The 13,215-nt window shown below is 42.9% G+C and overlaps 1 protein-coding gene and 1 long non-coding RNA gene across 2 annotated transcripts; one reads left to right on the forward strand and one right to left on the reverse strand.

Annotated features, from left to right (window-relative positions):
- Positions 1-13: 13 nt before the first annotated feature.
- On the forward strand, positions 14-2,437 carry LOC135350427 (uncharacterized). The gene is made up of 2 exons (XR_010399148.1): positions 14-1,525; positions 2,057-2,437. It is a non-coding gene; the product is annotated as an uncharacterized LOC135350427 (long non-coding RNA).
- A 265-nt stretch (positions 2,438-2,702) lies between these two features.
- Positions 2,703-9,025, reverse strand: LOC135350418 (uncharacterized). The gene has a single exon (XM_064549198.1). The coding sequence runs from the start codon at positions 8,722-8,724 to the stop codon at positions 2,854-2,856; it is 5,871 nt and encodes a 1,956-aa protein (XP_064405268.1). The 5' UTR covers positions 8,725-9,025; the 3' UTR covers positions 2,703-2,853.
- Between the last annotated feature and the right edge of the window lie 4,190 nt (positions 9,026-13,215).

A 13,215-nucleotide genomic window follows, 5' to 3' on the forward strand; every position in this document is an offset into this window, starting at 1 on the left:
AGGTGTCTGTCACTTCTGGAGAAAGGTTTAATTTGAACCCCGGAGATGATTTTGGTGTGGTATTAACAGGTACTGTGTTTGCTTTAAACTTAAACGACTCAAATAAAAGAAATTACGTTTTTGAATTTTCATAAAAACATACATGTAACTGATGCAGAATGTGTTGACATTGAATACTCTGTTCATTCTGTAAATAAGAATGTCATAATAATTATTATTTTGCTTGCGATAGACAGGAATGCGGCAGCCATACTGCAGGAATTCTATACACATATTTGAAAGAGTACAGAGCTCAAATTAATAATCTTCAGAGGAGATTACTTCTTTCCTTCTTGCTGCTCCTGTGCTTGTCAATGTCCCTGGGGTATGGCCTATAGAATCAAATAGTTCTCTCTCTATACGCATTTTTGATCAACAACTAAACGAATATATGTAAAGGACTGTATTGTAAAAAATGGCTCTGGTTTGATGAAGCGAAATGGAACCAATTGGATAGGAAGGGCTAACACTACATATACAATTTTGGCACAAAGGTTTTGCCCGTTAGATTACTGCAATAATATTTTTGTAGACATACAGAGTACTGAAAGTACTGATAACCAGTCTGCTTTCAATCACAGTGGTGTTCTCTGTGGAGGCTGTGCACCTGGTTTCAGTCTGGCTATCGGCAGCTCTAGGTGTATACACTGTTCCAACAACAATGGGATTTCCTTTTTTGTTTTGTTCATTGTAGTCGGTGTTGCGTTTGTATTAATTGTTTATCAAGCTACTAGACCTCACCGTTGTTCACGGAACTATAAATGGGTTGATTTTTTATGCAAACATAATTAGGATATTTCAGGGAATGTTTTTCCCGAACCTTAACCAAGGGGAGCAGCAAAACATCGTTTACGACATAAGACTTGTCATTGCTTGGATATTAAAATCTAGATTTTGATATTGAAACTTGCTTTATTGACGTGCTTGATACCTATGGTAAAATACCTGTGTATCTTCGGTTTTTAGCTAAACTCATCCGTACTAATTTGCAAGCTTTTAGATCAGTATAGTGTTAAATAAGTTTACTAGTGTTCAAGCTTTTGGACCTGTAGTGTTAGCTTGAAGTCCCGCTTTGAGATGGTTGTTGGATGCTAAACTCACTTTCTTCGAAAATCCTCATGCTTTTCTTTCTGTTGTGGCATTACTTATATTTCTTTTTTTCTGCTTACCGTACACACTACTACTTTTTGTTGTTGGCTAGCTGAACTATCTTCCTTTTGATTGTGCTTCTCGTCTATTGGTTAAGTTTAAGCCCACCGCGTACCGTACGATACACACACCATAGATACTATAAATTACATGGATATGAAACGCCTCTAGATTACAGTGATTCCAGATAGTATCCGGAGTTTTGCTGGGAGGAGGATTGTCTCACAGCTACCAGAAAATGAAGAGCTACTGGCAAGCAAAGAATCTGTTGTCACAAGAGTCTACGATTGAAAACTGAAGTGATACCACTATGATTGGCTTTAACTAGGTCTGTAAAGTAAGTTTTAGTTATGATTGTTCCAGTTAGAGCGTTGTAGCTGATTTGTGGAGCTAAAAATGGCTATATTCACTCTTTTAATAACTTTGTGTTAGTTGATCTGCTGTTTGAAAAGAATTACTGTGTTTATTTTTTGTGTAGTAGTTAGCCAGTAGGTATAGGTACTGGGTCCACTTACTTCTGACCTTGTGTATGCTTTAACTATCTGGTTACAAACAGTTGAAGGTGTTTTCAAGTGTCCTTCTTTGTGTCAGTTGATTTCTTGAACCACATTTGTTGAATGTCTGTACTAAGTTTTATTGCGTAGAGTAAGGGCATGTTCACCGGGTCCACTAAGTTTTATTAATGCACATGTCTTAGTTTGGCTAAAAAGCAAGTTCAAATGTACTAAAAATTCACGCTCTCAATGAATTGTTATTGATTATTTATTATTTTTCGATTATGAAATTATAGCTACAGAATTATTTTTCGTTCGTATAATTATTATAGTAGTTACAATGTCATACTTGACTGTTTGCTTATGTTTTGCAGCCAGACTATGTATACCTCAGACAATGCCTCGCGAGAAGAAGGAACCATTCATTGACTGGCGAAAGAATGACACGAGAATGTGACGTCCATATGTCTATGTCAAAGCCTCTACTCCACATCAGCTATTATAGCCAAGCATTATCATGATTCATTCATTTCCAATCTATCTAGACACATAGTTTTTGTTATTAAATAATAATAATTTGTGCTATATTAAATCCCAGAATGCACATGTAAAGTTATTCTTGTTATTGTCAAGCCTCCATCATCATCATTCTCAGTCAGAAATTTTCAAAAGTCATCTGAGACGCTCTCAGAGCTGAAACAACTAGAGACACACTTTCAGTAGCCATTTTTATTTGGAAAAATTTGTATACTAGACCGTTACATCCGAGGCAATCATCATCCCAGCTAGCCTCGATTCAAGGCCGCTTTAGAAGCTGTAAAGCGGACTTGAGTCGAGGCTACATCCCTATGGAACGCCGTTTGCGACAAAATTCAGGCAGAATGTGATAGGCGTGTGCATCCAATATAAAATCGATTTTTTACAGTTGATTTTCGATTTACACGTGTAACTTCGCTAGCTAGACCCCAGGCCTACAAGCTTACTATAGTACCCCAGAGAAGCTCCCACTGAACTCAACACTTCAATAGAATATAGATAACACGAGACTGCCCTAAGGCATCACATGATACAGTCATGACGTGGCAGCCCTAAGGCTCACGCCTTACAATTATAGGATTAATAACAGTAACAATAAGTAGTGTCATAGTCACATAGTTACATCACTCCCTCCTTAAGAGGCCAAACCACCTGGTTGGTATACTCGAAATAATCGCTCTGGGGGTTGGACGTTCTTCCTGAGCGGATATCGGCCATGGTGTCGTGTCCGGGTCGGCTGCCCGGACTCAGCTTGATTAGAGGCATCGCCCTCGACCTCGGGAGTAACGGTATCCTCGTTGTGTCCGAATTGCACTTCATTCGACTCGGTGGTCTCTTCAAACAGCCCCTCTAGGTCAGGTGGTGGGCGATCCTCAGTTACAACGGTTGAAGGTTTCGGATCGTTGAGGAACTGCTGCACCCACTCAGGTACACTGCCTTGGCTCTTACGCTGCTTATACAAGTAGGAACCAGCTGGAAATCCCATTGGACTTGGTTTCACCCGCGATTGGTGCACTCGAATTTCTCCTTCCTCAGGGAAATATACTTTGACCACACACACATCTGGCCCTTGCACAGATACAACACGATAGGGACCATGCCACGGCCTTGACAATTTCCTCATCCTTCCAGACTCCTCTTGAGGGAAGCGAATAAACACCCAATTTCCAAGTTTGTACTGGTATGGGGTAGCATGTAAATCGTGGTATTTCTTATACTTTTGCTGAGCTGTCTTGATGGACTCGGCGGCCAACCGACGAGCAGAGGAAAGCGAGTAGACTAGTTCCTCTCGATAGTCATCGACGTCCGTCAACGTGAGTGGGGATGGAGGAAGCAGTGCAGCCTCAGTTGGCGAGCGTAGATCCACCCCGTACAGAAGGAAGGAGGGCTTCTCGCCTGTGGACTCGTGGGGGACATTCCTGTACGCCCACACAACACCGGAGAGGTACCTATCCCACTGGTCACCACACTCCGCAGCTCGTTTCCTCAGAGCAGTCTTCAGCGTTCGATTGAATCGCTCTACCAATCCATCGCAGGCCGGGTGGTAGGAGGTGGTGTTGAGCTTCTTAACTCCTAGGAGCGCACACACATCGGTCATCAGGTGTGAGAGGAGATTGGTACCTCGGTCAGAAAGTAGGCTCTCAGGCACGCCCGCGATAGGAATCACCTCTTCAACCAACAATCTCACAAGTCTGATAGCCTTCTGGTCAGGCATAGCAAACACAAAGGGCCACTTTGTCAAGAAATCTTGAAACACCGCTACATAACGGTTGCCATTCTTTGTCTTTGGTAGCTCCATGATGTCCAATCCCATAATCTGAAATGCTCGTTGAACCGGGATCGGTGTGAGTAGGGGCTGATGTATGCGTCCCGAGGCATTAACAGCAGTACACTGGAGACAAGAACCACAGCGTTCAGTAATCTCCCCGTGCATTCCTTGCCACCACCAATGTCGTGCGATGGCCTTCACCAGCTTGGGTGCTGAAAAGTGACCAGACATGGCACTGCTATGGTAGCCTTGAATCAGTGTTTTCCTCAAGCTCTTAGGGACCACTCGTCTCGCTTTTCCGTCACCTTTGGGGCCTAGGAAGCACAATACTCCATCCACTACATCGAATAGAGTGGCCTGGGCTGCCACTTTCTTGGCTAACGCAGCATCTTCAGGTAGTTTTCCTAGCAACAGAAAATCAAACATTGTCTGACACTCAGAGTCTTCAGCTTGCTCGTTACTCAAATCACAATCGATGGTCGTTTGATTGGGGTCAGGATCGATCTGTAAAAGGTCTTCACACTCCAGGCTGTCAATAGTCGCTATCTGGACATCCGTGACTAACTCGACTTCAGATGTCGGCTGGGTAACTGGGGCCCGGGACAAAGCGTCAGCATTGGCATTATCTCGCCCAGCTCGGTACACTATCTCCAGATTCTTGATGCCACTGCAGTAGACTTGGCTCCACCACCTTGCATGCTTCCCATTAGCCTGAGGATTACTCAGAACGGCTTTCACAGCTGAATGGTCTGTGTAAACTACAACGTCATGTCCATAGAGGTATGCATGGTAGTGCTTGACTGCCCATACCACCGCGAGTGTCTCTAACTCTGTCACTGAGTATCTCTGTTCTTGAGGGGATAGGGCTCTGCTTGCATAGGCCACAGGGTGAACCTTTCCATCCTCCTGCCCCCTCTGAGACAGTACAGCTCCAAGTCCTTTAATACTGGCGTCAGTTTCCAGGGTGAAAGGGAGAGAGAAATCAGGGAAAGCCAACACCGGCGACATGAGCATTCTCGACTTGAGGGAATCAAAGGATGTCTGACAATCCGCTGTCCAATCATACCGGCAGTTGGCCTTAGTCAATGCATGTAGAGGTTGTGCAATATCAGCAAACCCTTTCACGAACCGTCGGTAGTACGAGGCAAGTCCGAGAAACTGCCTCACTTCCTTCACACTAGTGGGTCTTGGGAACTGCTGTACGGCTCTAACCTTTTCCGGGTTTGGACAAATACCCATTGGTGTGAGAACGTGCCCCAAATACTCAACTGTTTGACGGATGAATTTGCACTTCGATGGTTTGAGTCTCAAGCCAGCTGAAGCCACTCGATCGATAACCGCTTCCAGGTGCTGTAGGTGATCGTTGAAGCTCTGGGAGAAGATCAATATATCATCGATGTATACAGAGGCAAACGGAACACCCTCCTCAGGGTTCAAACCAGCTAGCACCTGCTGCATTAGTCGCTGGAACACTGCAGGAGCATTGCGTAGGCCAAAAGGCATAACATTGAATTGATAGAGGCCTTGGTGAGTAATGAAAGCAGTCTTCTCCTTCGAGTCTGGATGAACTTGAACTTGCCAGAAGCCTGAGGCAAGGTCGAGAGTACTGAAATATTTAGCTTTGTTCAGCTGGTCTAACAGGTCATCTATGCGAGGCAACGGAAACGTATCTGCTTTTGTGAGTGAGTTAAGTTGCCTGTAATCAATGCAGAAGCGTAAGGTACCATCTTTCTTCCGGACTAGGACCACTGGGCTTGCCCATGGGCTAGCAGATGGAGAAATTACCCCGTTTTCTTGCATCTCTCTCAACTGACGGGCCACTTCTCCTCTCACCGCAAATGGAGTGCGTCTCACTGGCTGTCTCTTTGGCGTGGTCTCGTTCGTGAAGATCTCCATCTGGATCAAGTCAGTCTCGCCTCGCTCGTCCTTGTCTAGGGCGAACACAGAATGGTTGGCCATGAGGAGTGAATACAGTTTGTCTTTGTCTTGCCATCTCAGACCTTGTCCTTCGTCGACCAGGATACTAGCAAGATACTTCCTCCGCTCTTCGTCACTAGTGATCATCCGGATCACCACATCATCGTCACTCTTGGGAGGTTCCTTCTGTGGCTCTGATTCTTCTTCCATGACTTGGTGAGCTTCGCTAGCCAAGCCAACTTGAGTGTCCTTCTCAATACGCTGGGTAAACCCCGTATGGTTCTCTAGCATAACACGGAACACTTCATTTAGACCAACCGTATCAAACAGGGAATCTGCCAACTGTATAGGCTGTGGACTGTCCAAATCCAAATCCTCGACTACGAACGGTCCTTGGAGGCCTTCTTCGCCTTCTAGCTCTACTCTAGCTGGGACACAACGAAGGGGTGGAACACTCAACGATTCCACTAGCTTCACACGAACTACGGGCACACGGACCGGTGGTTTCTCCTTTGCTGTGCCTCGCTTCTTGTTCTCAACGAAGGGGTGGTAGGACACTATGCCTAGTTGACAGCAAACTCCTTCGGACAACAGCAACTGATCACTTGAGTCCATCTTTAGGTAGACCGGAGTAGCAAGAGCCTTGTCTTCGAAAACGATGTCTAACTCGAGCTTCCCATCAAGCTTAATGGGCTTGTGATCATACGTGAACGCTGCCTTGTCTACTGATTTAAGAGATCTCTTCTTCATTCGGGTCGCTGCAGCCACTGTCTTAAATAGTTCTGCGCCCATGATAGATATATCTGCTCCTGTGTCGACTACACCATACGCTGGGATACCCTGCACTTCAACTAATGCACGACGAGGGTGGCTCCCCTCATAAGGAACACGTATCAACTTCACATCTGAGTCACTATCAGAATCACTGGACGTATATAGATATGCCATAGGATCATTTCTGTCCCCAAGTGGCTTGGTCTGGATAGCCTTCAGCCTATTGCCATTGCTGTAGCTTTTGCTAGAACTCTCCTTGCTCGGTGCCTTGCAGTCTCTAACAAAATGATCAGGACTGCCACAATTATGGCAGGTCAAGGTCCTTGGTTTCATTGGTTTCATCGGGCGCCTACGGTCATCAGAGAACTTGTCACTATGGCTATAGCTATGGCTATGGCTCAAACTAGGGCTCGCCCCTTTGTCTGGGAATCTCTTCTTGGGGTTGGAGTCTGAGGTGTTCCCTTTGAGGGCGTACACCTGCCTGCGTTTGATGTCAGCAAGTCGTTTCTCCTCTTGTTTGGCAGCAATACACAACTCCTTGTACCGCTGACAACCAGACACAGAAGGGCTCCTAACAAGATTTAACAACAGACCTTCCTGTAGCTGGCTGTATAGCATTGTCTCGCGCGTCTCAGACTTCAGGTCATCTCGGCCATAGGCTAACTGGAATTGTCTCTCCAGTCTCCTTAGGTAGTCTGCTACTGTTTCTGTCTCCTTCTGGATTGCATGTCTAAAATCCTGGGCAGCCATCACTCTTCCACCTGGGTCCATTCTCCTTGACAGTTCACTGGTGGCTGACTGGTAGCTGGACTTATCGTCTGGGCTAATCAGGTTCCACTCTTGAAGGGCCTTTCCCCTCAGATGTCCAGCTAGCTGCATGAGCTGCTCTTCACTGGACCACCTGTTCCACGTAGCTGCTCTCTCTAGAGTCGGCAACCAGTCCTCGAACCTAGTTTCCTCGTTCTCACCGGTGAACGGGTCTACTGGTGGTGCCCTACCAGACCTACGTCTGTCGTCAACATTACGGGTTAATGTGCGACTTATTTCTGTATCGACCATTACCGGATACTCGTCTGGAGCCCTTATAGTGGGCGTGGCAGGGAATCTAACTCTCCCATCAGGCACTGGTGTGATACTGGTGTCTAGATCAAGTCTCGAAATTGGTACAGTCGGGATCGATGCTGGATTGGGGGCCCCCGGAGTTGTAATCGTCCGTTCATCAAGTGTGCGGCTCGTAAGTGCATTCAGCCTTCGCGTTAACGGCATACATTCAAACTCGCGAACCCGGGTTCTCAACAATTCAATTTCCCGATCTTTACTATCACATTCATTCACACATCTACCACACTCTTCATCTAGCATGGTCAATTGTTCACAATTTAATTTCCACATATTTTTCACTCTTTCCCTTTCATGTTTCACACAATCATTAAGACCTCTTACCTCCTCTCTCAAGGCCGCACTAGTGGCCTGCTCACCCTTGAGAGATGACTGCACAGCCAACTTTGCTTCTTGTTCCTGTCGCAGCTCGGCCTCCAGGTCCCTCACGGTAGCTTCTAGATAGTTCGTCCGCCGCTCCGCCTCATATAGGGCCTGCTTCAGTCCAGAGTCCGGGTTGGTCTCCTGTATCGTGGTCACATCAGAGTCTTGTTCCACCCATCGTTCTGAGTCGGACAACGAAAGTTCTTCTTTCTCTTTCACTTCCTGGGGCTCTTGTTCATTGGGCTCTGCCGGTATCTCTAGGAAATATCCTTCAGCATCACTCAACTTGATCATCCGGACATTAGTCTCTTCCTCAGTAGCAAACAGCCACGCTTGCACCTTCATGGGTTCTCTGCCCCTATCCGACAGCTTTCCGTCTATCATCTGTCTCAGGTCCTCCTGTGTGGTGTCAGCCGGCAGTCCTAAACCCTTTGCGATAGCCTTCAACAATCGCAACGTGAGTCTCTTAGAGTTCAGGGGTAGTGCGCGTGGCCTAAGCCACGCATGCGCACTCTCTCCATCAGCAGCACATGGCTCCTCCTTGACCTCGGTCTGTCCAGCCATGGCAGCTCCTCTCCGTCTTCACGACGTATAGAATCTCTCTTAAAAGAAAGTCAGTCTCGGCAGGACCTCCAAATGTAACTTCGCTAGCTAGACCCCAGGCCTACAAGCTTACTATAGTACCCCAGAGAAGCTCCCACTGAACTCAACACTTCAATAGAATATAGATAACACGAGACTGCCCTAAGGCATCACATGATACAGTCATGACGTGGCAGCCCTAAGGCTCACGCCTTACAATTATAGGATTAATAACAGTAACAATAAGTAGTGTCATAGTCACATAGTTACACACGTGAACGATCTTTGACAATCGATCTGATAATCGATTTTTGAAATTCGATTTTTGATAATCGATTTTTGATAATCGATTATTGAAATTCGATTTTTGATAATCGATTTTTGATAATCGATTATTGAAATTCGATTTTTGATAATCGATTTTAGAACTGCTCTGGGGGGGCCCCTGTCTAAAGCTGTATCACGTGAGACTATCCTTAGAGCATTGAAGAAGCCACTATTCATGACTTCTATTCTATCTGGAATCACTAAACTCTTTCTCAGCTCTCTAAGCACACACAAGATGGCCAAATAAAACAGTGCTGGCGAGAAACCATACAAAAATGGGTGCACGAAGGAACTAAATAAGTTCTAAAATTAATGATTTTTACTGTGACTTATGGCCCTTCTTTTTAATGGTTCCAAAAAACAATAATGTTTCGCTTTTGCGTTATAGTCTATCATGTGAGATAGCTAACCAAGCCAAGCTTTGATTCCAGGCCGCGAAAAGGAGTTTGTGCATGTTCTGAGTTTCAAGGGCGGCCTAACTGTAACCATTTTAATGTATTGCGATTTTTGTAATCGATTTTCAAAAATCGATTATCAAAAATCGAATTTCAATAATCGATTATCAAAAATCGATTATCAAAAATCGATTATCAAAAATCGATTATCAAAAATCGAATTTCAATAATCAATTATCAAAAATCGATTATCAAAAATCGATTATCAGATCGATTGTCAAAGATCGTTTACGCGTAAATTGAAAATCAACTGTAAAAAATCGATTATTAAAAATCGATCTTCAAAAATCGATTTTATATTGGATGCACACGCCTATCAGATTCTGCCTGAATTTTGTCGCAAACGGCGTTCCATACATCCCAGCCCAAACCTCTGTTTACGGAGGCGTTTCATATCCATGTAATTTATAGTATCTATGCACACACTGGACCTCTGAAGGGCAAATATCGTTACTGGGTGGGCTTGACAATTGATTTTTGCGCTACCTTTTTCAGTTGCTCCATGAACGTCTCTTTTGCGTAGAGGTAGATATTATTATTATTATTATTATGTGAACTTTACAGCTATGCACAAAAGAAATTAAGTGAAAATTATTGGGTGAGAGGAAATAGCTGACAGACTTACTCCAACATTGGAGCAGCTGATGTATATTATAATAATCTATAGAGTGATAAGTATAGTTAACAGAGGATCCTATATATGACATTTAGAGCATGGGCAAACCATATGAAATGAACATAAGTTATTTGTGTCAAAGTTTTCTAGAAAATCTGACGCTAAAAAGTCCGAAGTCTTTTTCTTGATTGTTCCTAGAGATGAATCTAGATTTATTAAATTCGACGGCAATTTATTCCATACTTTTGCAATTCTAATGAAGTAGAAGTGTCTTGAATAGTTATTTCTAGCAAATTTAATTTGAAGGGAATGGCCTGAGCAGCCTGCCCTGGTTTTGGATGAAGTGAAAGATACTAGTTCTCTTATATCGTCCGACTGCTGCTGCATACATTTCACAATAAACATGATATCTTGCAGTTCAAACCATCTCATGAGGGGCAATAACTTTAATTTGCAGAGTCTTGCTTTGTAGTCTGATACATAATCATTAAGGATATATTTTGTGGCTCTGCGTTGCACTTTTTCTAGTGACTTGATATCCTTTATTAATTTAGGTCTCCACAACTGCGAGCAATATGTTAAGTGAGTTCTGACAAGAGACAGATATAATTGTTTCTTTAAATTAGTTGAATAGTTTGTTGGAATGATCCTTCTAATAAGATTGAGTGACATGTAAGCCTTTCCACATATTTTACTATGCTGTTGAGACCATGAGAGATCTTGCGTAACTGTTATCCCTAAATCACGATAAGAATTGACTTGTTCTATGGTGTTATCCTGAACAGAGTAATGACTAGTTTCTTCAGTTTGCTTCAACGATAGTCTAATAGTTTTGCATTTGGACACATTGAGTCCGATATTCCACTTTTCACACCATAAACTCAAAGCATTCAAATCATCTTGCATAAGAATTTCGTCCCTTGTATCTCTAAAGGATTTCAACAGTTTCGTATCATCAGCAAACAAGAAACACTTAGAATTCTGGATACAGTCAGGTAAGTCGTTGATGTATACTAGGAATAGTATAGGACCTAAGATACTGCCTTGTGGTACTCCAGACTTTACAGGTAACATAGTTGAGCTTTTATTTTCCATTGTTACATAATGAACTCTCTGTGACAAATATTCCTTGAACCAAAGCCATAATGGGCCTGTTATTCCTAATTTCCAAAGCTTGAAAAGTAACTCATTATGACCAACGGAGTCAAAAGCTTTTTTAAAATCTAAATAAACAGCATCAACAGCACAGCTATTTTCAATTTCTTCTTGGATAAAAGCATAGGAACACAACAATTGAGATAAGCAAGATCTATTCTTCAAGAATCCATGTTGGCATTTAGAGATTTTGCCTTTAATGAAATCTATAATTTTATCATAGACCAGCCTCTCAAGCACCTTTCCTACAATACACAACAAAGATATTGGTCTGAAATTTTCAACAGAACAAGGATTTTTCCTCTTAGGAATGGGACAAATTTTGTGTACCTTCCATTCGTCTGGTAGAATAGCTGAATTTAGAGAGGTACGAAATATATTGTAAAGAGGGGTAGACAATGGACTGGCACATAACTTCAAGATTAATGGGTGAATCTGATCACAACCCATAGCCTTATTTGGGTTCAAGGCAATGAGAGCTTGACGAACATCTTCTGCAGTAAATTCAATATTACTTAATTGTACTGAAGGTGGTGATAAGGACCAAATAGGTGGTAACTCAAAATCGCTTGTTGTGAAGGTAGAGTTAAAGAAATCGTTGAAAGCAGAGACTATGGAGGACATGTCAGAGAGTGGACAGCCCTTATACATGATGTATTGCATATTTGGTCTATTGTCGCTTAAGCTGCTAATATAGCTGTATAGCTTTTTCGGTTGCTTATTGAAGGTTTTAGTTAGACCTGTTATGAATGTGCTCTTGGCCTCCCATCATTTGAGAGGTTAAATTATTTTCCATTTCCACAAGCTTGTTGATTAGATAGGGTGTGCTTGAAGATCCAATACGTTTCCTTAAAGACTTGACTTTATTTAGGTTGTGTCTGATCTCAGAGGTAAACCATCTAGGAGATGTGACAGTAGGGATCCTTAACTTGGGAACAAATTGAAGGCAAGCATTGGTAATAATGTCTTTAGTGAGATTCCAGGAGTAACATGGTTGTAGAACTGATACATCCTCAAGTTGGTAATAGACATCCTCCATAAAGCCTAATAAGCCTTCTTTGTCTACTTTGGAGTAGTTTAACACGTAATCACAATTATTTTTTTGATGAAGTTGGTTATTCCTCTTAGAAAGAAAAACAAATGTTATGAAAAAGTGATCTGAATGTAGCCTACGTTGAGAAGTATTCACTTCTAAATTGACTATTCTCTGGGGAACATTGGTTGCTATTATGTCCAAGATATTGCCATAGGATACTCCTCTTGCTTTTGATTTAGGTCCTCTCGACCAATACGAATAAACAACAGCTTCACAAAACTCAGTCGACCCATTGAGACAATCCGACTAGAAAAACATTTGCAATGTGAAAAATTGCTAGGATTGGCCAGGGGAACCACAAAAAAGCGTGGGAACAAGAAATCAGACGAGAGCATAACTCCAATCCGTTACAACGTCAATCACATGTATACTGGTAGTTTTCCCATGTTTTCCCAGCCAATATGCCACGCAATTTTTACTGGTAGAGTGATGACCAATCCCTATATATATTTATTATACATCCATTTTAGAATGTGGGGCACATAATCATGATGATTTGTGATGAATTGATGTTCCTAATACATGCAGTGTTGAGCACAGGTACACACAGTCCATCCATGCGTAGTAACATGCACGGACCGTACTGGTGACTGCATGGAATGATGTGGTGGATGGAAGCTGATAGGTGGATCTGGAACACAGTCTATTATTTAATATACTATGTATTGTACATGTTCATGACGTTGTAACGGATTGGAGTTATGCTCTCGTCTGATTTCTTGTTCCCACGCTTTTTTGTGGTTCCCCTGGCCAATCCTAGCAATTTTTCACATTGCAAATGTTTTTCTAGTCGGATTCCCTTTCTTTTTCAGTACAGTTTACGT

Source organism: Halichondria panicea, chromosome 16, assembly GCF_963675165.1.
Source record: "Halichondria panicea chromosome 16, odHalPani1.1, whole genome shotgun sequence".
NCBI lineage: Eukaryota > Metazoa > Porifera > Demospongiae > Suberitida > Halichondriidae > Halichondria > Halichondria panicea.

Bases quoted from the DNA above. Each gene is read 5' to 3' on its own strand.
- LOC135350418 (XM_064549198.1), bottom strand. From the start codon at position 8,724: ATGGCTGGACAGACCGAGGTCAAGGAGGAGCCATGTGCTGCTGATGGA.